This window comes from Zootoca vivipara, chromosome 8 (genome assembly GCF_965207765.1).
Source record: "Zootoca vivipara chromosome 8, rZooViv2.hap1.1, whole genome shotgun sequence".
In the NCBI taxonomy this organism is placed as follows: Eukaryota; Metazoa; Chordata; class Lepidosauria; order Squamata; family Lacertidae; genus Zootoca; species Zootoca vivipara.
The window spans coordinates 7,119,975-7,141,413 of NC_142591.1; the positions used below are offsets into that span (position 1 = coordinate 7,119,975).

A 21,439-nucleotide genomic window follows, 5' to 3' on the forward strand; every position below is an offset into this window, starting at 1 on the left:
AGATGTTGAGAAACAATGCACTTCAGCTTCTGCTCCTTCGTAAAGCTTCATCAATACACCAGTCATGTCACTTTGCAAACCATCTTTCCATAACTCTCTTTTACTATGCATGTGTCTGCAGTGTCCTCCTAACTCTACGTCCTTAAGGGAAATATTTAGTATTGGCAATATTCATCCTGTTTCACAGGTTTTCATCTTTGGTATGTGATCGTTAGCCAATGTTTTTATATAATTTTCATCTAGGCTTTACAGACTTCCTACCTAATTCAGGTGGTAATCAATTCACTTCATTAGCAAAGATTGCTCTCCCTCTGTATCCATCACATGACACTGATGCTGCTTAAAGTGACTAAAGAAAGCTTTTCATGTGTTAGTCTGTGCAGACATCAAAGTTCCCACAGAGATCTTTGGAGCATAGCCAATAAAAAAAGCCTAGAAAAAATTCTGTGTTAGAAATCTACCATTGTAATTGTAATCACCTGCTGAAAATGTTGTTGTCTTTTAAGAGTCTAAAATAAAGAAACCAGTGAAACTATAAAAAAGATATAGTAATGTCAGAGCTGTAGATCTCTGCCAAATAGGCTGGCTCTTTTCAAGGGCATCTATGTTATGAGTTCACATTTAATCTCTTACGTGCCTTTGTGGGCAGGTAAGACAAAGTTTGAGAGAACCAGTGCTATCATTGGAAAAAGTAAACAAGTTCCTGCTGTAAGTTATCGTAATTCAGTACATAACATTAATGGTGAATCTTATGTTGACCACCATAAAACTAGAAAATCGTTAGTGTGTGTACTTTTGAGCTATGCGGTTTATTTTAAAAAATAGCTAAAATTTCACAACAATGAAGAAATAACAAGTTTCATCTTAATATAAAAGGATGCTTCAAGTACTTCTACTTTTAAAAGTATATGCAACAAAGAATTTGTTCATACACTGTTAGCACAAAAGCACAACATCATTTTGAACACTGTATGCTGAATGCTGTTTTTGTGGAGCTCCACCTAAGCTTGGTAGAAAGTCCAACTTATTTGGAGTGATAAAATGCTACCATAATTCTGATGAGCAATAGTTGCTATCTGAGCTGATCAAATTTCTTTCAGAAGCTATGATGGATCACACTCAATTGTAGCATCGCTCAGGATTCCCCACTGTTGCTCACTGCCACTTAAGCAGAAGGGGAAATCATGACATACATACAGGGGTGTCAAACTCAAATTCATCGGGGGCCGCATCAGCAGTTTGGTCACCCTCAAAGGGCCGGTTGTATCTGTAGGACTATGTGTCCACTCTTTATTATCATAAATTATTGTCACTGCATTCAATTATTACTGTTTTTTTGTAATAATGTAAGTAATAACTAGCTCTGAAAGCAGAAACATAGTCAGAATAATGGCAAGTAGATATTCAAATGTACAATTATTGTACAATTTATTGAAAAATGATTTTTGGTAAGTGCACTGGGTGGTGGAGGCTCGCTAGGGTTTCATGCAGGACCTTTGCAGAGCTACTAGTACCTGGAGATGCTGGGGTCCTTCTGCATGCAGGACAGATGTTCTGCCAGTGAGCCACCACCCTTCACCAAAGGGACTGGCTGAGGTTGACTCACTGAAGCTGCTCTCCTGGTTCCAGGGTTTAGGGCCAGAAGTATAAAGCAGCATCCTATGTTTCTGAGGAGAGGGAGAGGGAAGGGAAGGGAAGGGAAGGGAAGGGAGGGGAGGGGAGGGGAGGGGAGGAAGGAAGGAAGGAAGGAAGGAAGGAAGGAAGGAAGGAAGGAAGGAAAGAGGGAGTGGGAGGGAGAGAGGAAGGAAGGAAAGAGGGGAGAGAAAGAAGAGTAGGAAATAAGGAAGGGAATAAAGAAGGGAAGAAAAAGAAAGAGGGAGAGAAGACGGAAAGGGAGAAAGAAGGAAGGAAGTAGAGGGAAAGAAAGAATAAGAATGAGGGAGAGGAAGAAAGATGGGAAGGACGGAAGAAAGGAAGGAAGTAAGGAAGAAAGAAAGAAAGAAAAGAGGGAGCAGGAGGGAGAGAGGAAGGAAAGAGGTGAGAGAAAGAAGAGTAGGAAAGAAGGAATAAAGAAGGAAAGAAAAAGAAAGAGGGAGAGAAGACAGAGATAAAGAAGGAAGGATGGAGAGGGAAAGAAAGAATAAGAACGAGAGAGAGGAAGAAAGAAAGGGAGGGGGGGGGGTCGCCGCCTTGATTCAGCGCCAGAAAAGAGCATGAAGGGACCCAGGGGCAAAAAGCATTTCCCGTGCAGCGTGAGGCAGCGGGTGTCTGTTTTAGGAGAAGTGCGTAAAGCCTCAGAGTTGCAGGTTCGTGAGGCTGAGCCGCTGCTGAGCTCACGTTCATGAGGCTGAGCCGCGGCAGGAGGAGGAGGAGGTGAGGCAAGAGGAGGAGGAGGAGGCGGCTTGCCGGGTCGGTGCCCGGCAGCGCCGTGTGGAGAGTCCCAAGCCTCTGGGACGCAGCAGTGCTCTGTAGCACTTTGAATCCTCCTCCTCCATGCGGCGCTGCTGGGTGCTTTGTCTGTGCTTCAGCGGCAGCAGCAGCTGTTTCCAGGCGCCGAGCCGTGGCAGGAGGAGGAGGATTCAAAGTGCTACAGAGCACTGCTGTGTCGCAGAGGCTTGGGACTCTCCGTGCGGCGCTGCCGGGCGCTGACCCGGCAAGCTGCCTCCTCCTTCTCCTGCTGTGGCTCGGGGCACTCCACGCAGCACTGCTCCGGCCGCCTTTCTAACCCCCCCCCGGCCCCAGCTGTTTGTCGGCGCGGCGCTTCAGCAGCAAGGTCCCACTGCTGGGTCCCGCTGGCTGGGGCGCTCGGCGGGCCACATGACGAGGTCTGGCGGGCCGGATTTGGCCCCCGGGCCTTGTGTTTGACACCCGTGCATACATATATCAGAATAAATAGTTTGTCTTCTATTACGTACTGTCTTTATGCTCTTCATTGTTGGACAATCTTTAATTATATCACACCAGTCAATTTAGGACGTAGTACTTGGCACTGGTTATTTTTAACGTGAAAAGCTTAAACATACACCTGAAAGAGCTCTGCCTCAGCTGAGAAACAAATACATTTTATATTATTTTAATAAAGGGATTAGAATTTTAAAGACACAATTCTTAATCCATTTTACTAGTCCATTTTAACAAATACACCGATAAACAGGCTTCACGCATATCCCAGGAATTAAATATTTCTAAAGAGGATAATTTCTGTACTAAAAGAAGTATTTGCTTAATATTTACATGCCTTGTGTTGATAAACTGAATATTTTATATGCTCTGTGTTTTTACTGATTCCATTAAAAAATACATAATCAAGCCCTGATATTCAAATAATTGGTCTGAGTGTGCCTTCAATATGAAGTAATTTTAGTTCTGTGAACATCATCAGGTTGCTACCACTGAATTAGCAAACATCCACCTTGCTATGAGTCACAATACTGCCATGCTTTGAAGTTTAAATACTCAAAGTAAGCTAGCAGTTGCCTTAAGAGAGGCTGTAAGAGATAAAACATTGCATATTTTATAGCCGATAAGAAAATATTCAGATAATTCTGTTTCTTGGGAGTAAACTCGTAATATTGTGAGGTACCAGCCTTTTAAAAATACTATTAAGTTACTTGCAGCCAGAGGACATAAACTTTCCATTATATTTAATATACATCCCATGCCGGAGAATAGCAGAGATGTTCACAGCACGTTTAGGGTACGAACGACGTCAGAAAAAAGTCTTCAACCAACACAAGACACAGAAGAGTAATAAATTAAACCTTATTCCAAACCAATATAAAAGTTGTTCAAGTCTGTAAAGTGTCAGGTGTGTCATGCAACAAAAAAAGACAGTTCAGGCAGGCAAACCAATAATTACAGTTTGCACTCACGGTATACAGCATGATGGCTCTGGCCTGATTTCTTGGTCAGAGACAGAAGAGGAAGGGAGGTTGCCGAGGTATCAGCATTGCCTGGAAAAACCCACTGGTAATCAGTCCCTCCAACACATTGGCAAGTGTTTCCAGGCCTCAGGAATTTTTTTCAAACCTAATGGTCTCACTGCATTAAGTTATTTGTTGCAGTACTGAGAAATCCCATGCATGAAAGGAAAGCCATCCTATCTTGACTGCCCTTTGCTAGATAACGCATAGGCTACCCACATTTCGGTCAAAAGCTGACCTGTTAAGAGCTGCTCTTCGCAATGTACTTCACAGCAACGTCAGGCCCACAAAACCTCCCAAGGACTCCCATTCGGCTCTTTTTTTTCAAGCAATGCCCCCAACGCAATCCCTCGCACGCCACATGCTGACATTCACACATCCGTGCAGAAACCTACAAAGAAGGTAATGCGCCTCCACAGCTTTGCATAAACAGCCTTTCTTCTTCAGAGGCCAGCAATAGAACTACACTTCTGTCAAAGGCAAGGTCCGGCCGAGTTCTTTAATTCCCTGAAGGATTCGCTTCATATGACCCACCTTCGTGATCCCCAGGTCCTACAAGACAAGGAGAATGGGAAGGTCAGTCGCAAAAGTTCATTCACAGGCACCCAAAGATCTTTTAACCTTTAATAAGAAGGACCGATTCAGATGGCCAGCAAAGGGGGCAGATATCCAGGAATGATCCTACCTCTAGTCGAAAGCACGGGGAGGGAGCAAGGAACCCATAATAAAAATCCCCCCCCAACCATTGCTACTGTGCTAATCATGTAATAAACACCACCGGTTCCCATGACTGATTACACATGGCAGAGTTCTTAAAAGCAATTACTGCAGCCATGCAAATAATAGTGATGATACTAATAATGCTAATGCACTGGTTTAAGAACAGCTTAGCTTATGAACAACTTGGATTAAGAACGCTGCAAACCCAGAAGTAGGTGTTTTGGTTTGTGAACCTTACCTTGGAAGCAGAGCATGTTGAGTGAGTTCCATTTGTAAATTGAGTCCCCCACTGCTATGGGAAAGCACGCCTTGGTTTAAGAACGCTTTGGTTTTTAGAACTTTCGGAATGGATTAAGTTCGTAAACTAAGCTACCACTGTACACTACAGTGGTACCTCGGTTTATGAACAAAATTGGTTCCCGAAGTCTGTTCATAAACTGAAGCGTTCATAAACTGAAGCGAACTTTCCCATTGAAAGTAATGGAAAGTGGATTAATCCGTTCCAGACAGTCCGCGGAGTACTTAAACTGAAGCGTTCATAAACTGAAGGGAACTTTCCCATTGAAAGTAATGGAAAGTGGATTAATCCGTTCCAGACAGGTCCGCGGAGTACGCAACCTGAAGCGTACTTAACCCGAAGCATGGGTGTAATTGATTCCGGAAGTCTGTTCATAAACTGAAGCGTTCAGAAACTGAAGCGAACTTTCCCATTGAAAGTAATGGAAAGTGAATTAATCCGTTCCAGATGGGTCCGCGGCGTTCGTAAACCGAAAATTCATAAACCGAGGTGTTCATAAACCGAGGTTCCACTGTACTACTACTACTACTACTACTACTAATAATAATAATAATGTAATTTCCTGAACAAGGTGTATTTCTAAATATTAAGATGTAAAGACAATTTTTGTAATTTATTCCCAATAGATTTAGATAACGTTACTTACCTGCAACAATAATGCAAAAAATATCTAATAAACTCATGGGACATTTAAACAGGAGGTTTCTCAATATACAGTGGTGCCTCGCTAGCCGAATTTAATTCATTCCACGGGTCTTTTCTTATAACGAAAAATTTGTCTAGCGAATCCCATAGGAATGCATTGAATTTTTTTGTTTTTTTTTTTTTTGCCCATAGGAACACATTAATTGAATTTCAATGCATTCCTATGGGAAACCGTGATTCGCTAGACGAATTTTTCATAAAACAAATTCGTCTAGCGAGGCAACCTCCGCTCGAAAAATCCTTTCGTTAAGCGGAAATTTCGTTAAGCAGGGCATTTGTTAGGCGAGGCACCACTGTATCCAGAAAATGTCAACCTCTGGGGAAGGGCTGCACCTCAGCAGTAGAGAGCATGCTTTGTACAGAGGAACACCCAGGCTGAGACCTCCATCATCTCCAAGTGGGACAGTCCATTTAGTGAGCTAGATGGATGAATGGTCTGACAGTACAAGGCAGATTCCTCTGTTCTACCTACATTGTATCCTAAATGTTATGACCCACAACAGATTTTTCTGCCCAAGACATCTCAGATCTGTCTTCTGTTATGTGTATGTCTCCCCCCCCCCAAAAAAAAGCCCGGTTTAGATCCCTCTCTTTTAATATCTGGTGGAATGAATCTCTTGTCTGGCAGAAATGACAAGATCCCTTCAGAGAACAATAGGTTTTCCTCTATGTGTGGGGAAAAGCACAGAGACTTTGATGTGCTGTGCTGTGAACACCCAAGTTGGAAAGCCATTGCATGCCCACATTTCAGAATGATAAGTGTCACTTTTTTGTCACACACTTTGCAATAAAATAAAATAAAATAAAATAGGGGTAGAAAGGGGGCAGGTGTCCAGGAAATAATTATTGTTGGCAATCCCTCCTAATTTCACCTAGTGTGTTTTGACCATACACAATTTTGGACTTTTCAGAAATTGCAGGCGGGATCCTTTCCATAAAAATAGTATAACAAATTGAACTAGGTTTGTGGGATGGAAAAAGGAAACAACCATATACTTCAATGCTTCTTCTCATTAACCTCCTACCCAACATAGGAAAAGCGAGTCTCTCACAGAGAAAACTCTCTTGCACAAAAACTCTCCTTGCAATTGAGGCTACTTCCCATTACTGAATTATCCTTTATGTTCACCCTGACTTGAATGGCAGTGGTATACAGTTCAGGGATGACCATTTTCTTGAACATGTATTTTGGAACAAACAGGACCTGTAACAGACAGAAGCATAAAGTCCTCCATACCCTCTTCCAAGACTCGGCCCTAGGGACCCTGTTCTATGGTCCCCCCCCCCACTGGGGCTTGTTCTCAAGATTTCTTTGTCCTCCTGCCAAGCTCGTCTCTGGGATGCCACACAGCCACGTGGATGACCCATGACATGTAAAGCAGTCCATTAACTTTAGAAGTACGGTAACCAAAATATAATGGGGTGGGGAGAGAAATACTTTTCAAAACTAGTTAAAAACTGGACAGCTTACAAACAGAGGGAAATGTCTCAGCTACTCTCTAATGGCAGGATTTATTACATAAAAATACACCATAGCTGCCAAGTCTCCCGTTTTCCCTGGGAAATTCCCGTTTTCCCAGCTGTTCCTAGCTGAAAAAAATGATTTTTTTGTTTTTCCCCGGTTTATTCTGGCGCAGCGGCCATTTTGGAACTGGGCGGAGCATGCTCAGAAGCGACTTTTGATGCTGCTCTGCCCAGTTCCAAAATGGCTGCAGTGCGACTTCTGGCGTGGCGGCCATTTTGGAACTGGGCAAAGCAGCATCAAAAGTCACTTCTAAGCATGCTCCGCCCAGTTCCAAAATGGCGGCAGCGCTACTTCCGGTCTGCTATTTCTGGCTCGGTCCCTTATTTCTCTGACAGCAACTTGGCAGGTATGAAATACACATGTAAACTACCTTTCTTGTACTTAACAAATGAGTATTAGTTTCTTTAGAGAAACTAGGCATTTCCACTAAAATAGTGAAATTGGAAAATGGCACGATAATCCGAAGTAATTCTAGATATGTTCATAATCAACAGGAAAGAAATATGATTAAATTAACCAATTATTAGTAGTATCAAGAATTATATCTTCTTCTCCATTTCTCCCAGGCCTCTGAGGTTTGGATGGCCTCCTCTAGGAATTGAGCCTTTAGGGTGGCAAGCCCTTCCCTTCCCTGCCTATAGAGGTTCAACAGGAACAGTCCCTGCCTCCTTTCTGATGTCTTCAGGCAGGTCTTCCTGATATTTTTTTCTTTTAAACAACCAATATTTACTGACATTTTACTGATGCTTTTAATTATGTTTTATAGATATTAATAGACTGATTTTGTTGTATTTTATATGTTATAGGCTGCCTTGTCATATTTTATGAGAGAGCATTACAAATTTTCAAACAAGTCTGAATACTACAAATTTCAACCGAGCCAATTCATACAACATTGTGATTCCCATGAATCACCTTCCTTGTTTGTATAAATGCGTGTAAACTAAGGCATTGTGGGCTCATTGCAAACTTGCAAATTGCAGCTTCACAGTTCTTCTGCAGAACCTGTTGCATTTAACGCTCAATCAATTAAGGCATTTATCTAGACCTTCCCTAAGACACTATTAATTTGAGAAAGCTATACACCTCCATTCACCTGCTCCAGGAAAAAAATTAAGTGAAAATTTAACACAGAGAGATGCAAAATGCACAGCAGAACACTATAGGTATACCAGAGAAACACCTGAAACTAGGGATGATAGCTAGATGCCCAGGAAACTGAGGGGGTGCTACAGAAACCTGCTAAAGGCCAGGAAACTGCCAGAAGGAAGCCAGCTGTGTCAAGACACAAGTTTCCATAATACGGTTCCTCATACAGCTAGTGTTAGACACGCCAGACTGGATTGGAGTCTAGAACTATGAACACAATTGAGTTAACTGATAATTAAAAACAGAAACTAAACATTATGCCTAACACAATTTTCCTCCTGTTCAGGAGATGTCAAGAATAAGCTGAATTACATCCACAGAAAAACTCCTGGCCTCTCTACTCACTATTAAGATTTCTTTGTTGCCCCAAGCATCAATGACGATAGCCTAAAATGAAAGGCAGACGTAGAACAGGAGTGTTGGTGGTGGAGGAGTGGAGAAAATCTCCTGGAAATGTGGACACAGAAGTGGCTCACAGGTGGGACGCTGTTGCATAGTGGGAGGGACAGGAAGAAGGGGGAGGCGGGGTGGGGGTGGGGAGATAGAGGTGGTGCAAACACATCCATGGAGCCAATCCAGCGCTCCCGGTGGTATGTTGCCCACTGCCTTGTCCCTCTCCCTTCCAGCAAGCCACAGCAACCTGCCGGCCAAGAACCTCGCACAGTGTTTCAACCTCACCTGGCGAGCTGCTTCTGAGGACAATTCTGTTTAGAGCAGAAAGAACTATAACTGCCTGCCTGGTCTATCTTATCCTCAAAGCAGGTCTGACTAGCAGCAGTGACAGATACAAAATGCAGAACACCTACTTAAGGTTACCCCAGAATGCCTCAAATAGAAAGGGATTATAACCCAGAGCGAGGGATGGGTGTATTTCAAAATCTTGCATCATGTGTATCTTGATAACGGCCAGTTGATGGATTACAAATTATCTCCAACCTAAACCCTTTTAATGATAATGTAGTTATTTTCATATAAATCAATACAGCCAATACATTTAGCGATTTCCCAAAGCCCGGTTCCACCATTACTCTGTAGAAATCATTAAAAGACGCAAATTCCCAATATTCCTGTTAATTAGAAGATTAAAAGTCTGGCCTAACGGACAGCGTGTTAGTTTGGGGTTTGTTTGTTGTTTTGCAAAGTTTGCACACTAAAAGCCAAGCTACAAGCACACAGCTGGAATAGGGACAGAGGAAAGTTTTTAATTGATTTCTATCAAGGGGAAATGATCATAAGCAGAAAAGTAGCACATAGAAAATACCTTAAGATCTCGCCTTTCCAGGTGTAAAAGCTCAGAGCCTCGGATGTCATGGCTGATGAAGATTTCTTTGTACTCTCCCAAACTGAGCAGATCCAGCCAAGCAGCAACTTCATCTGTGCCCCATTTTTGAACTACCAAAGTTAAGAGCAAAACCCCCTTAATTTCTACATGCTCAAGTGCATCACAAGCAAAGGTTAGGCCACAGAGGGTGAAAAACAGACTAGAATACTGCAGTGATAGCAAAAAGTCAAATATAGTCTTGAAAAAAAACTGGCAGCTTCGTTTTTCCATGCAGTTAAAGAAAACCTGTGAATGTATGTTAAATTAAATAAAAAAAGAGGACAAGGCATTCTGCATTACAGCCATGCTTTCAGCTTCAGCATCAAAGCTATCAGGCTTCCTGAACAGCAACTAATTAACTTGTAACCATATTAGAAGATGTACTACAAGGTCTGTGCATGTTCTGCTGCACACAAATGATGATTTATTGGTTTCCATGTTAGCAGGGGGGGAAATCAGTACTCATTGAAACATAAACAACTACAGCTCTTAATTCAGAAAATTATCTATTAGCCATACCAGGCAAAATAGCACATTTAAAAGTTCTGTCAACATCGTTCTCCAAGGTTAGTTGCCCACATTAAACTGAGAAAGCAATTTAATAAAGAAGAATGAGTGTATATTTCAATTTTCATGTGTTTACGCAGTGCTATTTCGTTTCGGAAGCTAGATGTGACACACGATGCCTCTGAAGTGTAAGCAACAGCCAACCAATAATTTCAACGAAGCCTCTTACATTTATTAAGAATTCTGTGCTCGCTATTCTTTTTTTTTTTAGCATTTTCAAAAATGTTCTCTGCTAAAAGACCCTACCCTGAGATCTCTATAATAAATAGTGAAGTAGTAACCTGTACACATTCTGTAACAATGGGAGAAGGGGACTGAAAAGTTTATTTAAACTCCAAAAAAAGAAAAAAGAAAAAGAAACCACTGGGCCAGGATTCTGAAGCACACTGCTTTCTGGCATACAGAGGAGGATCAGTACAAGAGGACAAGGGATGCTTGCTGGCCATTGCTGAAATGAGGATGAATCCCAAGGACTTCCTGGGACACCGTTTGAAAACTAATACAGTCATACCTAGGAAGTCGAAGGGAATCCGTTTTGGAAGTCTGTTTGACTTCCAAAACATTCAGAAACCAAATTGCAGCTTCTGATTGGCTGCAGGAAGCTCCTGCAACCAACCGGAAGCCCCGCCGGACGTTCAAGTTCCAAAGGAACGTTCGCAAACCGGAACAGTCACTTCCGGGTTTGCGGCATTTGGGAGCCAAAACGTCCCAGTTCCAGGGCATTCAACCACCAAGGTATGGCTATATTAGATTTTAAGGGTTAGCTAATCCCAGGACAGTCAAACCAGTGAGAGGTATTTTACATCCTCTAACAGTGAAGCAGACCACAGGTCATTTATCCAAGGACAAGGGTCAAGGTTCCCTTCAGCTCAAAGCTGAGTTAGATAATAACGATTCATCATCTGAGCATGTAATGAAAGATTTGAACCACAACTCCCCCATAGCCACATTATTATTACAGTATTATTATTATTTTATAAAGCATACCAAGCTGAGGGCTAGTCTTTTGTCTCTGAACCTTTTCCTTTTTAAACTTTGGCACTATGCGGAATACTGTGCTTCTGTTGTTTCTTTTAGCATATTCCAAAGGAGGATCCTAAAAACAAAAGAGATGGGAAAACAATGTTGAGAAGCAAAACTTAATAATTCAGAAGGGGGGGGAGAGAGAGAGAATGGCAATTTCAAGGACAGAACTTGCATTTGAAAAATGGGAAGACAGAATATTTGTAGGTATTTCACTCCTTCTGGAAGGTACCCCAGACAGTAATCAGTAATTCTTATTCAGTGACTTTTGGGGGGCGGGGGTATGCAGGTGTGTCTAATCGAAAAGGGGGTGAAAGTCACAAGAACAGTTCAAAAATCACAGCCCTTATTATAAAACAGCTTCATTTCTCCACCATGATGTCAGCACATAGCCAAATCTGACCAGCCAGGCAGCAGTTTTAATGTCCAGTACATGTTGTCTGTCTGCACGAGAAAAAGGAAAAAAATGCAGAAGATCCCCCTTCCTAACCCAAATGGAGCAGCTGAATTGGGCTTGAAAACATACTTAAGGTAGGATGGGGCAGGGGAGAGAGAGCTGGAAGAAGGAAAAATATTTTCAAGGTTTCCCATTTGTGGCTACTTTATTGTAGGTTTAAGCAATAACAATAATGATAAAGATTTCATTATTTGTACCCCGCCCATCTGGGTTTCCCCAGCCACTCTGTGCGGCTCCCAACAAAACATTTAAAACACAATAAAACCTCCAACATTAAAAGCATCCCTAAACAGGGCTGCCTTTAGATGCCTTCTAAAAGTTGTGTAGTTCTTTATCTCCTTGACATCTAATGGGAGGGCTTTCCACAGGGCAAGCGCCACCGCCAAGAAGGCCCTCTGCCTGGTTCCCTGTAACCTCAGTGTCCGGACTGAACGGGCAAATATTCTGAGCTGAGGCCATTTAGGGCTTTAAAGGTCAGCACCAACACTTTAAATTGTGCTCAGAAATGCACTGGGAGCAAATGTAGATCCTGTACAGTGGTACCTCTAGATACGCACACCTCTGGTTGCGTATCTTTCAGGATGCGAACACGGCAAACCCAGAAGTATTTTTCCGGGTTTTGCCGTGCGCACATGCGCCAAAGCACTCTACGGACCGCGTGCATGCACAGAAGCTCTAAACCACGCCATACGCAGAAGCGCCACCTCCGGTAGCGAATTCCTCTGGGTGTGGCCAGAACTCCGGAACGGATCCCGTTCGCAACCCGAGGTACCACTGTACTTTGCAAAAAACAAACAAACAAAAAAGCAACAGCAAAGACGGATATACAGTAATGCACAAAGGAGTTTTGGGATGCCAACATGATTCAATTTACTGATTTAATAAAATGAAAGCAGGCTTGCAAGTGTGAATTTCACCCACCTCATCGTCATTTAATTGTAGAACATAAAAGAGCCAGGGAATCTCAGCCAGCTTCCTTAATTCAGTCTCTAAATTGTGCACAGCTGTTGAGAGCAGTTCTTCATGAGGGGATTCTAACTGCTGCAGAAACAAATCACAAAACGTTAGCGGGCCTGTGTCCTTTAAAGGGGAGCATCTAATTTCCCAACTTTTACAATTAAATAGATGTGTCATATGTACTGCCATTTTTCTTTTTTAAAATTGCAATTGGATGCCAATTTGAATAACATGGAGAATGAACCTTTCAAAATTGCACTGATTTCCCATTTCTTATTATTCCCAACCAATGCTGGGCGCATGTGCTGTAAACTACTGATTACATGTGTTGTCGGGAGCAACTACAGCCACAACAAAGATGAAGAAATAAGGCGTTGAGATAACACAAATACAGTCATACAGTCATACCTCGGTTTAAGTATGCCTTGGTTTGAGTATTTTCAGTTTAAGTACTCCGTGGACCCGTCTGGAAGGGATTAATCCACTTTCCATTACTTTCAGTGGGAAAGTTCGCTTCAGATTAAGTATGCTTCAGGTTAAGTACGTACTTCCGGAACCAATTACACTCATACCTTGGGTTAAGTACGCTTCAGTTTAAGTACTCCACAGACCCGTCTGGAACGGATTAATCCACTTTCCATTACTTTCAATGGGAAAGTTCACTTCAGGTTAAGTACACTTCAGGTTAAGTACGGACTTCCAGAACCAATTGAGTACTTAACCTGAGGTACCACTGTAATATACTGATGTTCTGCTCCAAAAGTGCCCAGTCCTCCAAGTTTTATTCATTCATTCATTCATTCATTTATTTGAGCTATTAATACACCACTCAATCACAGGAATTTCTAAGCAATGTACATAAAACTTTCAAAAAGCATGCAATGGCTAAAATCAATTAGAATTAATAATACAAACAAAGAGGTCCCTTAAAATTCCTGCTAAAATAGAAAAGTCTCTGTCCAGTGCCTGAATTTGAACAGGGAGGAAAAATTCACTTACTAAGGGAGCTCTGCCTACTAGCAAGGATTTGGTTTCATCATGCAGAGCCTTCATGTTGACAGCGACTTCCAGGGCAGTGTTTCTGGTAAGGCTCTGTAGGAAGAAAACCAAGGAGCACATTTACTCGTAAACAGTTTATAATAGTTGGAAAAATCAAATAAACGCAGCTGGCTTTTCCTTTCCAAATCGTAACAGGGTCCTTAACTCTTTTGACCACGTTTGTTGAAAGGCTGTATTGTAATACAGTGGTACCTCTGCTTACGAACTTAATTCGCTTTGGAGGTCCGTTCTTAACCTGAAACCGTTCTTAACCTGAGGCACCACTTTAGCTAATGGGGCCTCCCACTGCTGCCATGCAATTTCTGTTCTTATCCTGAGGTAAAGTTCTTAACCCGAGGTACTACTTCCGGGTTACCGGAGTCTGTAACCCGAAGTGTTTGTAACCCGAGGTTTTTGTAACCTGAGGTGTTTGTAACCCGGGGTACCACTGTAATGTAAATAAATAGGAATTTGTCAGTGGCTAAATGCTTTATTAAGGGTCAGGAAGGAAATCTCCTCCAGGACTGGGGAGGTTTATGCGGTGCCTGTTTTGGGATCACCTGCTGGCGTCATATTGTGCTACTTGCTCTGCAAGCATCTTTGTTCTTTGCTTGTGGCACTGAGAAAGAAAGATCACGGGGAACCTTTCTCCCACCTTCTCAGCTGCCTGACACAGTCCTAAGGTCAACGGCCTCAGTAGTAGTAGTAGTACTGGTAGTAGTAGTAGTAGTAGTAGTAATAATAATTTATTTATAGCCCGCCCATCTGGCTGGGTTTCCCCAGCCACTCTGGGCAGCTTCCAACAGAACATTAAAATACAATAATCTATTAAACATTAAAAGCTTCCCTAAACAGGGCTGTCTTCTAAGAGTTGTTTTTCTCTTTGACATCTGGTGAGAATTTAATCCATTCTCAATGTCCAAAAATGATACCGGTAAGTAACAGGATCATTCCTTCACAGCTGGAATTCTAATCAAACTTGAGGTGCAGCGTGCAGATAGAGATCATCTAAAACATTCTTAATAGCAAAGCTTCATTTTAGATTGATCAGCCATCATAAAGATGCATTTGGTTTAAAACAGGCATCCTCAACCTGCAGCCCTCCAGATGTTTTGGCCTACAACTCCCATGATCCCTAGCTAACAGGACCAGTGGTCAGGGATGATGGGAATTGTAGTCCAAAACATCTGGAGGGCCGAAGTTTTGGGATGCCTGGCCTAGATGCCTTCAAGACTGAGGAAGACCAGGAAACTGTGAGGTCACGTCAGCCACGGCCACAGCCGTATTGGTGTAGTTTCCCCCCCCCCCGATTAATTAATGGGGGGGGGGAAAGCAGGTGTAGCTTTTCCCCCCATTAAAAAAAAACCTGAATGGCTTGCAAGGATGCGGCCAACCATGTGCTCCCTTGACCATTGCTCTCTCGAGGCTTATTAAATCTTGCCAGCGGAGGGATGCAGGATCTGATATGTCTACAGTGTGATCAATACACATCAATCAGCAGGACGGAATGGCCCAAGCTATCCTGAAAGAGGTGGCGATTCAATGATTCTGGAAAAAGCCTAAAGGACGCCCACTGGTTCATGGAATCTATTGCCCAGTTGCAAATACCCCCATTTTGGAGAAAGGTTGTGCAAAATTTGCAGGTATTCTTGGATGAAAGAGGCTACCTTCACCCATTCCAGTCAAGGCTCAGAGCTGCTTGTGGGACTGAATCTTCCTTGGTCACCCTGATGGGTGGCCCTTATTACAGAAGAATGGGGACGTGTGATGCCGTCTTTGCAAGAGAGGTTAAAAATAACGCAGAAGGTTTCCCTCGGCTATTTCCAAAGCAAGTGGTTGGTCCTCTGCGTGGAGAAGACGGAGAAATGCTCTTGGGTGTCCGAGAGAAGGGGGAACTGCTCAACCCCTAGTTTGCCTCTGTCTTCACCCAAAAGAAAAACGATGTCTAAACTGGTGATGACATAATAAGAGGTTGGATGTCCATCTGTCATGGATGCTTTAACTGAGATTCCTGCATTGCAGGGGGTTGGACTAGGTGACCCTTGGGTATCTTCCAACTCTGCAGTTCTATGACCCTGTTATTCTTACTTGATTTGTTGGTAGCTTTCAATACATAGTATCCTCATGAACAGACTCTGGGCAATGGGCACTGGGGACGTGGTTTTGCACCAGTTTCTATCCTATCTCCAGGCTTGGTTTCAGAGAATAGCACTGGGTGATGATTTCTCAGCTGCCTCGCAGGGTCCCATCCTGCCCCCATTGCCATTTAACATGTACATGAGATGGTCATTAGGAGATTTGGGACAAGTATGTTGAGGAGAGGGAAGTCTGCAGGTCCGTAGTGCACCATGTTGTAACTGGGCCTTAGGGGTGATGGCACCTAACTTTGGGAACTCCCTTCTGCTATGTATCAGACAAGTGCCATCTTGCATTTGAGGCAATTGCTCAAGACTTTCCATCACAAGCCTTCTAAGTGGAGCTGTTGCTATGGGATTTGAAATGGATTATATATATATGTGGGACTCAGGTGGCGCTGTGGTTAAACCACTGAGCCTAGGGCTTGCTGATCAGAAGGTCGGTGGTTCGAATCCCTGCGACAGGGTGAGCTCCTGTTGCTTGGTCCCAGCTCCTGCCAACCTAGCAGTTCGAAAGCACGTCAAAATGCAAGTAGATAAATAGGAACCGCTACAGCGGGAAGGTAAACGGCATTTCCATGTGCTGCTCTGGTTTGCCAGAAGCGGCTTTGTCATGCTGGCCACATGACCTGGAAGCTATACGCCGGCTCCCTCGGCCAATAATGCGAGATGAGCGCGCAACCCCAGAGTCGGTCACGACTGGACCTAATGGTCAGGGGTCCCTTTACCTTTACCTTTATATATATATGTGCACCTTGTTCTGTACGTAATCATTGTTTTAATTGTTTTCGTAATGGTTGATTTTCATTGTAAAACTGTTTTTATATAGGGAAGTGTTTCATATATGTCTTGACTGTGTCGTAAATAACTTCAAAATACCTCATAGGAAGCAAATGACAAATGAAATGAATAACAAAACAATCATATTCAACCAGCACCAGAGATTTCCTTTACCTCCGAAAAACTTGGGCTGGCCTTGTTTAACGCATGAGAGCATGCATTTACTGCGTGAGCCAGTTCTTGTTCCAACAAGCTGTGTATCTTTGCAGCTTCACAGATTCTGCAACAAATGTTGTGGGTGGAAAAAGAGAAAGGAAATGAGAAAAGCATTCTCTGTCGATAAACAGCTGCCCAAACACGAAGAAAAGAGATACAGGTCATTCGCAACTAGGGCAGAGGTTTTGTTCCAGGGAAGCCACGTAGGCACAAAAACATGACAGAGGGACCGGGGGGTAAGCAAAATTTTCAGAATCAATCCACTGACATGCTATTTCAGCTCAATATTTGGTCTAAGTTACGGCATATAAGATGCCATAACTCTTGTCAAGTTTAAGGCCTCATGAAGAAAGCAAGGCGAGGAGGGTACCTGCTAATCAGTTCCTCTGCGGCCTGAGAAGATGACTGGATCTGCAAAGTCTCCTCTTCAGTGGCCAGTTCCACAGCCTGTTGAGGGTACAAAGGGGATCTCAGGATCGGTTTGCAGGAATCACACTTCTGTTTGTCTTCCCAGGATTTCAGCGTACTCTCAAAGGCCTATTCAGAATTGAGGAAGTTGTTTGACATGAATACAAATACTTCCATGTAGGATCGTTACGCACAATAATTCATACCATACTTTAAAAGACGTCACTCTATTAATTTTTACAATGAAAACTAATACCAAAAATAAGCTTAATATTTGTGTCTGCATTGGGGGGTGGGGGGAATCATACAATCCCTGGTGAAAAAACAAAACACAAACACAAAACACTGTATAGTAAATACTGTATGTGTGTGTGCGCGCATGTGTGAATGTGCACACACACACACGTGTGAATGTACATGTGTGGCTGGCTGCATGTTTACTTTTTCCCCATTAAAAAGATTAAGGTATTTGAAGCACATACTTACACTAACCTTATTTTTGCATGTTACTTATGTTTCTTAAGGCACAGAAAAATCAGTTTCCTCACAAAGGGATTTATACAGAAGACAGTAGGTGGTATTCAATGAGACCCCCGGGTATAGGGCGGTATATAAATTCTAATAATAATAATAATAGTCCTACTCAGCATAGACCCATTGAAGGTACCAGACATGACTAACAGGTTTATTCCTTTCAGTGGGTTTACCCTAGGTGGGACTTGAGGGCAACCCATTAGATATTAGACAAAATATCACCTACCCTGTCTCGGGTTAGCATCTGTGCTCTATTTTTATGCACAATTTTAATAATTCCTGGAGGTTGGATCCATGCCTCTCCATCCACCTGCACAGGGACTCCTTCGTCTCCAAGTATGGTGATCTTTACCGACCGGCACTAGAAAAGAGTAAGTGGATTTTAATGAAGGGTGATTTCATGAAAATGTCAACCTGCAGACTCACTTTTTTCACTTTCATATACCGTATAACTAGCATGTTCTTTTTAATTAAAAAAACATTTTTATTAATTTTCCAATAAAAACAGCCAATCAACATACAGTGGTACCTCGACTTACGAAGACGATCCGTTCCGCGGCTGTCTTCGTAAGTCGAAGCCTTCAGTTGTTGAAGCAGCGCTTCTGCGCATGCGCGAAGTGTGATTTTGCGCTTCTGCGCAGAACGCACGTGCGGGGTGCCTGCGGCGAAAAGACTACCGGGGTTATCGACTTTGGAAGTCGAAACCTTCGGAAGTCGAATCGTTTGGATGTCGAGGTACCACTGTATAATCATAATCATATTCCAATTAAAAACAACCAACTAAAACAAAAAAGACCAAATTGTATTCCCAATTATTAATTATTAATTATTCTTCTTTTTTCGGACTCCCCATAGTCTGGACCTCTTGAAGAACCTTCCACATCTCGTTCCTGCCTCCTTCTTGTTGTTCTCCTTTTTCCACATTCGGGTCTTCACACTCAAAGTTCCCCTGGCTATGCGACTCTCAATCATGTCCAAAGTCATATATCCTTGCATCCATCGAGTAGTACAGCTTTGTTTTAAAATATGTGAGTTTTATGTATGATGTCTGTATGATGCCTGAGTCCCTTCTAATTCCTGGGGTCCTAGTTCCAGGGAGGTCTAAAATCTAATGGAGGATTCCTTAGCTTTATTAGACAGGCAAGTTTCTTTGTGAGAGAATGGCCATAGTTGCCACCAAAGGACCACAAAAGAAGTGGTGGTGGTCTCTTCATCTGTCTGGTAATTAGAAGGACAAGAGCCGTCTAAGTTGTGTGAGAGAGCTGGAAGCAGGCAGAAGCCAGAGAGGGAGAGCCATGCTTGATTTCTGTAGGAATCCAAGGCTGTGACCATGACAGAAGCGAGACCTTTTGGGGAGTTTATGCTGTGAGCGCTGGTTGTGTATATGTGTAAATAAACCATTTATCATAAATACACCATCTCTCTCCTTCCGAGGACACCAAACCCTGGGTAAGCTCCTGGAACCCCCAGAATATCAAAGCACTCTGAGATTGTGAAAGATGTTTTCCAAAAAGAAGTGTGGTTATTAACAGCTGCGGCTCCTGTGCATCCAGGTACAACTCGTGGGCCAAAAAGCTACTGCATTTTGGCATTTATGATGGTTAGCACGCTTAAAATGAAAAGTCAACGCTTGATTTGTGTGCACTTGAACACGTTTACGGGCTACGCTTGTTTTCTCCCGGTAGATACACATACCTGGGCTATCCTGTGGTGCTGTAGCTTGATAACACGAGAAACAGCCATCTGCATGCTGCCAAATACTGCAACAACCTCCAAAATCTTATCATCAAATGACGGTGCCCCAAATATCTGGTGGACAGAAAGGAAACACAAGTCTGGGCTTACACTTTCAATGGAAGCCTACCAGCTTATGTCTGCTCTTTTGTCTGTCATGCTCTGTAACTCATCAAAGAGGACACCGGAATGGGTGCAATTGAGAAATCACACCACACACTCCAGCATATAAATCAGTATCCCTCAAACCTCAATGAAGACGTTAAGCATTTGGGACACAATTCAGGTGCACTCTGTTGGGGGCAACCCCACCCCCACTTTACAGGGGGGGGCACTTTACAGCCATTGCCCCCTGCCATTCCAGGGGGTTGGACTAGATGGCCATCGTGGTCCCTCCCAACCCTACACAGTTCCATGATTCCTGACCATCAACAGTTGGGGCAGCCCCTTCGCCCAGTTTTCCTGTGGCTGAAAGAACCCTACTGTTATATATTTTGTAACTTTTTAAATTTTAAAACAGTAAAAGTTCTAACAGCGTTTATATTAGGCACTTAGGGGCTGCCACGCTCCTGTTCGCCAACCCGGCCTACCCACCAATCCCTTTCCCCACATCTGGCCAAGCCCTCCTCCCTTTACACCTGACCAAGCCTTCCTGCTTTCTTTACACCTTGCCTGTCCCCTCGCCTATCTCCCCCACAGCTTCCCCAAGCCACACCCTTTTTAAAAATGCGGTGGGGGCACTTCACCATCATTCAGCTGCTCACCTGGGCTGCTTCCCCACTTGCTTCCCCACTTGCCTGCCTGCCAGGCCCATAAGGAGCTTCTTTGGGTGTGAGGCAGGAGACTTGTCCATCAGTTGCCCCACATTGCCGACACTGACCCTTAATCTGATCTGATGCCATAGGAGCCAACTCCTCGGGGGGGCCCCCCACACACACCATGTCATGTAATTGATTATGTGGGGAGGGGCTTACCTGCCCCCCCTCCATAGTTTATTCAAGTTGCCCCCCCGTCTGATGCTACACGGTTGTACGCAGCAACGCAAGTCCAGACTGGAATATTGAAGACTTGCTGTTCATACGGACAATCATGGGTGTTTTGCCCATTAAGTCTCCAAGTCAGCTGAGAGACATGGGGCGTTCTCGGCGTGCCAAGGCCAGCAGACCCCTGTCAGAGCCCCCCTAGCCAACTTTGACCTCCGAGGCCCAGGGCAAGCGTACCCAGCTGCCTTCTCTCTGAACTAGGGTTGCCAGACTCAATAGAGGACAGGACTTCTGTGCCTTTAATTGCCCTGCTCTCTCTTGAGTCTGGAAACCTTAAGGAGAAACCAGCAGACCCTTTACTTGGAAATTAAACAACCCTACTCTGAACGGGTCTGTTCCCTGTCATTTTGTCATCACGCTGGGGTTGATGAACTGCAGCATGACGAAAGCCTTACTATTTTATGCACATACCCTGTATGAAGAAATAACAAATATGTAGGAATTTTAAAGGGACCCAGGTGGCACTGTGGTTAAACCACTGAGCCTAGGGCTTGCTGATCAGAAGGTCGGTGGTTCAAATCCCTGTGACGGGGTGAGCTCCCGTTGCTTGGTCCCAGCTCCTGCCAACCTAGCAGTTCGAAAGCACGTCAAAATGCAAGTAGATAAATAGGAACCACTACAGCGGGAAGGTAAACGGCGTTTCCATGTGCTGCTCTGGTTCGCCAGAAGCGGCTTTGTCATGCTGGCCACATGACCTGGAAGCTGTATGCCGGCTCCCTCGGCCAATAATGCGAGATGAGCGCGCAACCCCAGAGTCGGTCACGACTGGACCTAATGGTCAGGGGTCCCTTTACCTTTACCTTTTTAGGCATTTTAAAAGCAAAAGATTTCAAACCTGAACATACTCTCTGTCAGGGGACCTTCCTACAGGGAATTTCCCCCCACCATCCTGTTGACCGGCTCTTC

General features: G+C 43.6%; 1 protein-coding gene across 4 annotated transcripts in view; it reads right to left on the reverse strand.

Annotated features, from left to right (window-relative positions):
- Positions 1-2,928: 2,928 nt before the first annotated feature.
- DGKH (diacylglycerol kinase eta) overlaps positions 2,929-21,439 on the reverse strand; it is an 87,322-nt gene continuing 68,811 nt past the window's right edge. For 3 of the 4 annotated variants that reach the window (XM_060278068.2, XM_060278067.2, XM_060278066.2), the window contains 9 exons: positions 19,452-19,565; positions 17,983-18,117; positions 17,185-17,351; positions 16,773-16,878; positions 13,645-13,737; positions 12,610-12,729; positions 11,196-11,304; positions 9,582-9,712; positions 4,241-4,475 (listed from right to left, as the gene is read on the reverse strand). In XM_060278068.2, coding sequence (XP_060134051.1) covers positions 4,386-4,475; positions 9,582-9,712; positions 11,196-11,304; positions 12,610-12,729; positions 13,645-13,737; positions 16,773-16,878; positions 17,185-17,351; positions 17,983-18,117; positions 19,452-19,565 — 1,065 coding nt within the window. In that variant the 3' untranslated portion in view covers positions 4,241-4,385. Of the gene's footprint in view, positions 4,476-9,581; positions 9,713-11,195; positions 11,305-12,609; positions 12,730-13,644; positions 13,738-16,772; positions 16,879-17,184; positions 17,352-17,982; positions 18,118-19,451; positions 19,566-21,439 lie in introns of all 4 variants that reach the window. The other variant, XM_060278069.2, reaches the window with a different exon arrangement.